Below are 3,667 nucleotides of genomic sequence, written 5' to 3'. Positions count from 1 at the left end.
TATATGTATATGTATATGTATATATACACACACATATTTATATATACGTATATATGTCTGCATACGTGTGTGTAAGCATATGACTCTATTTCTATGCATGTGAATGAGCAAAAATAGTCCATTACTTATCATATAAGTATTGCATGATTTGTATTATTCTTCATACACTTTTGTTACAAAGACTAAGCATCCGTTATACTTGTACTGTTGGCATGATTTTTTGATAAGAAAGAATAAAATCTAATCCCAATATTAAACAAATAAAATGATTATAAAATAATGAAATGAAAATAACATGCAAAGGCACTAGGCATCATTACTAGCTGAATTGCTACTCTACTTTGCATTAAAGAGATATCAGCACTAGCATTTCACAACAAGCAACATTAACAATAGAAACAAATATCAAATGAATATAAAAATCAAATTAAAATGCATTGATGCTAATATTTCTTTTTATTAATAAAACAAACTATGAAAACTGATACTACATCTAATTTATACATAAAAGGAAAATAATGAAAATAAAAAAAAAACGAAAATCTACTTAACAAACAGAAAGAAAATTTTATGAGGAGATATATAAACAAAGTAGGTATACAGACATTAATAAATAAATAATATAGGAAAATATCCCTAAAAAAAGATCTACTCTCAAACCAAACCTCCATAATCTAAAGAAATAAACTAATCACAAGAAGAGAAATAGTCCCCACCCCCTTTTGATAATATCTGAAATATTTCATTACCCTCTCTTCTCTGCCGGAAAATAGCTGACTTCCAACGGAACCTACAATGGAGGGGAGCAAAAACATTGCATACAACCTGTAGATATCGAAGTTATAATTAAGGAAACAATCAACACTTACTCTCTGTTTGGTAAAGTAATATTAATCCTTCTTCTTATGCCATTTTATACAGTATATCTTTATATCATAACTGTTATTCTTTGCCGTGTAACCGAAAACTAAAATATCGGGAATTAATTTTTGAAAGCTCACAATTGTTAACAATTGATTATTCTATGCAGGGCTTCATGTGTCCATCGGGACATATACATTGTTATCAATATATAGGGCTATCAACGAACAAATATGTAAACAACAAAAAGTGGCTGTTACTTTAAGGATATATATTCAGTTTGGTCAATTACTTCAACCAATTAAATAACCCACTAAATAAAATTAGGTACAGTATTTTATAAACAAAAAATATAAAGCACTGTCAATCTGATTACGTCTTATAATTAAGGTTAAATCTTCTATTGGATAAAACCAGAACTTTTTCAACGACAAATATGGATTTAGGGAAGCCGGAGTTAATAATAGGAATTACTGTCTACACTTGAGATATTAACATTCCCCAAAGAATTGAGTTTCCATATAACTAAACTTACATACAAGCAAATTCTACACACGTCTCAGCGTATCTGTGCGAATGTGTGCGTGTGTGATTACAAATAATAAATATAAACATGTACAGACACAAACACACTCACACTCCTTTACACACGTATATAATATTCATAAAGCAGCATATATTTACACATAACATACGGATATACAAAGAAGGACACAGATACACATGCACACGCATATAGTTACATACATGCAGACTTATATTGATCCATGAGTTTATTCATTCTATAAGTTTATAAAGCTGTTTATGTTAACGCATGCAATGGGCACACAGGGCGAAAAGGCATACACACACACACACACACACACACACACACATATATATATATATATATATATATATATATACATATATATATATATATATATACTCATATAAATACACATGTATATATGTATATACACACGCACATATATACATGTGTATATATGTATGTGTGTGTGTGTGTGTGTGTGTGTATACGCTCATACTTCTTCATGCAGTTTCATTAACTCAGACAAACCATAACTATGTCCCCGAACAATTTTCCATCACATTTTATAACAATACATGTAACACACATAAGGTTCGTATATAATATGAATTCTATTTTCTACAGGACTGAAAGGAACTATTCGAAGATGAGAAGAAACAGAGCAAATGCGAGGGTTTATGTAAGTTTTAGAAGGCTGAAAAAACTTGTAAATTGACGTAATAACAGGCATAATGAAGTTTAGTTGTGCATACGCTCAAAGATTCGCTACAGATAAAGAAGTGGTGAGACAGAGCTGCAGACATTAAAAATTGTACTTTAGAGATTTTGAAGCATTAGATGTGTTGAGAGGGTCAAAGAGTTGGGTGGGTGTCAGTGGGGAGGAACTGCATAAATAAAAATAATAAACCAAAATTTTGAAATTTAATTAAAAGAAAACAAATGAAATTCTTGATGGTAAACGTACAGTAATATATGTTGAGACATATTGATACATGCTATGTGCAGACGATAATAATCGTAAGCGATATTTTATGTCCAGTATTTGTTTAATCTAGCTTTGTTAATAAGCTAACATCACCCCATAGACTGTAAGTCAAAGAAAGAACATTGCATATCTCTATATATGATTGTAAAATAAGTTACTTGTATAGTGGAAATGTAGCCAGTTTCAATAATTAGAACTAATGGAGAAATCTTGTGAACAGTGATGCGTGGGGACCATCTTGCCAAAAATACTAGCATCAAGAATTACCTACTGAATGCACCAAGATCTAACTACAAAGCATCGAAGACAGAGAAACATACATATTTCTAGAAAAAACTATTTACACAGAATGCCATCAATACGTATACCAAAAATTTCCTAGAAACATATAAATGTTTGGTATTTGAAGAATATAAAAGATGTGAGGATCACCAATTCAATATAATTCGTTTACACTTATGCTTGGGTAAAAACTTTTATACAATGCCTCAAATTCGGACCGCGAGCACCTAATCGATACAATGGCCAATTCTTCAGGAATTGCCAGTATTTGTACGTATCTCAAAATTAGTGAGTTCTGTATGAATTATTTTAGTAAGAAAAGTTATTAGTCCTAATGCACAAAGATATATATATATATATATATATGAGTGTATTTACACATATACATATATTTATACATACACACACACACACACACATATATATATATATATATATATATATATATATATATATATATATATATACATATATTTATACATACATATATATATATACATATATTTATACATATATATCTATATACATGTATTTATACATATATAGGTGAAGTATATTTGCCACTTAAATGTGGCTGACCCCTAAGGGTGGATGTTACTGTTGCGTTTAGCCCCAGGAGAACATCTCCTCCAGCTGACTTTTGACACACATCTGCGCCCTCCCTGTATTTGCAAAGGGAAGTCATCCTTCCCATCTTGATCTGGGATATGTATATATGTATGTATGTATGTATGTATGTGTATATATGTATGAATATATGTGAATATATGTATGTATGTAAGTATGTTTATATATGTATGTATATGTGTATACATGTATGTGTATATATGTATGTATATGTATATATGTGTAAATATGTATATATGTACATATATGTATGTGTATATACGTATGTATGTGTTTGTAAGTATGTAACTATACAAAATAGATGTGCGTGTGTATATGTGTGCATAATTGCATGTATACATGCAATTCAGTTGTCTGTTGATATATATATATATATATAT

At 29.8% G+C, this 3,667-nt stretch overlaps 1 protein-coding gene across 5 annotated transcripts in view; it reads right to left on the bottom strand.

Moving 5' to 3' along the window:
• The window catches only part of LOC106876210 (cys-loop ligand-gated ion channel-like), a 526,199-nt gene that overhangs the window by 10,675 nt on the left and 511,857 nt on the right, over positions 1-3,667 (bottom strand). The window contains exon 9 of one of the 5 annotated variants that reach the window (XM_052971070.1): positions 750-790. The exons of the other annotated variants lie outside the window; for them this stretch is intronic. Within the exon in view, the coding sequence (XP_052827030.1) occupies positions 750-790 (41 nt within the window). The remainder of the gene's footprint in view (positions 1-749; positions 791-3,667) is intronic. 5 annotated transcript variants of the gene reach the window in all.

This window comes from Octopus bimaculoides, chromosome 10 (genome assembly GCF_001194135.2).
Source record: "Octopus bimaculoides isolate UCB-OBI-ISO-001 chromosome 10, ASM119413v2, whole genome shotgun sequence".
Taxonomy (NCBI): domain Eukaryota; kingdom Metazoa; phylum Mollusca; class Cephalopoda; order Octopoda; family Octopodidae; genus Octopus; species Octopus bimaculoides.
This window is presented reverse-complemented; position numbering and strand designations above follow the sequence as displayed.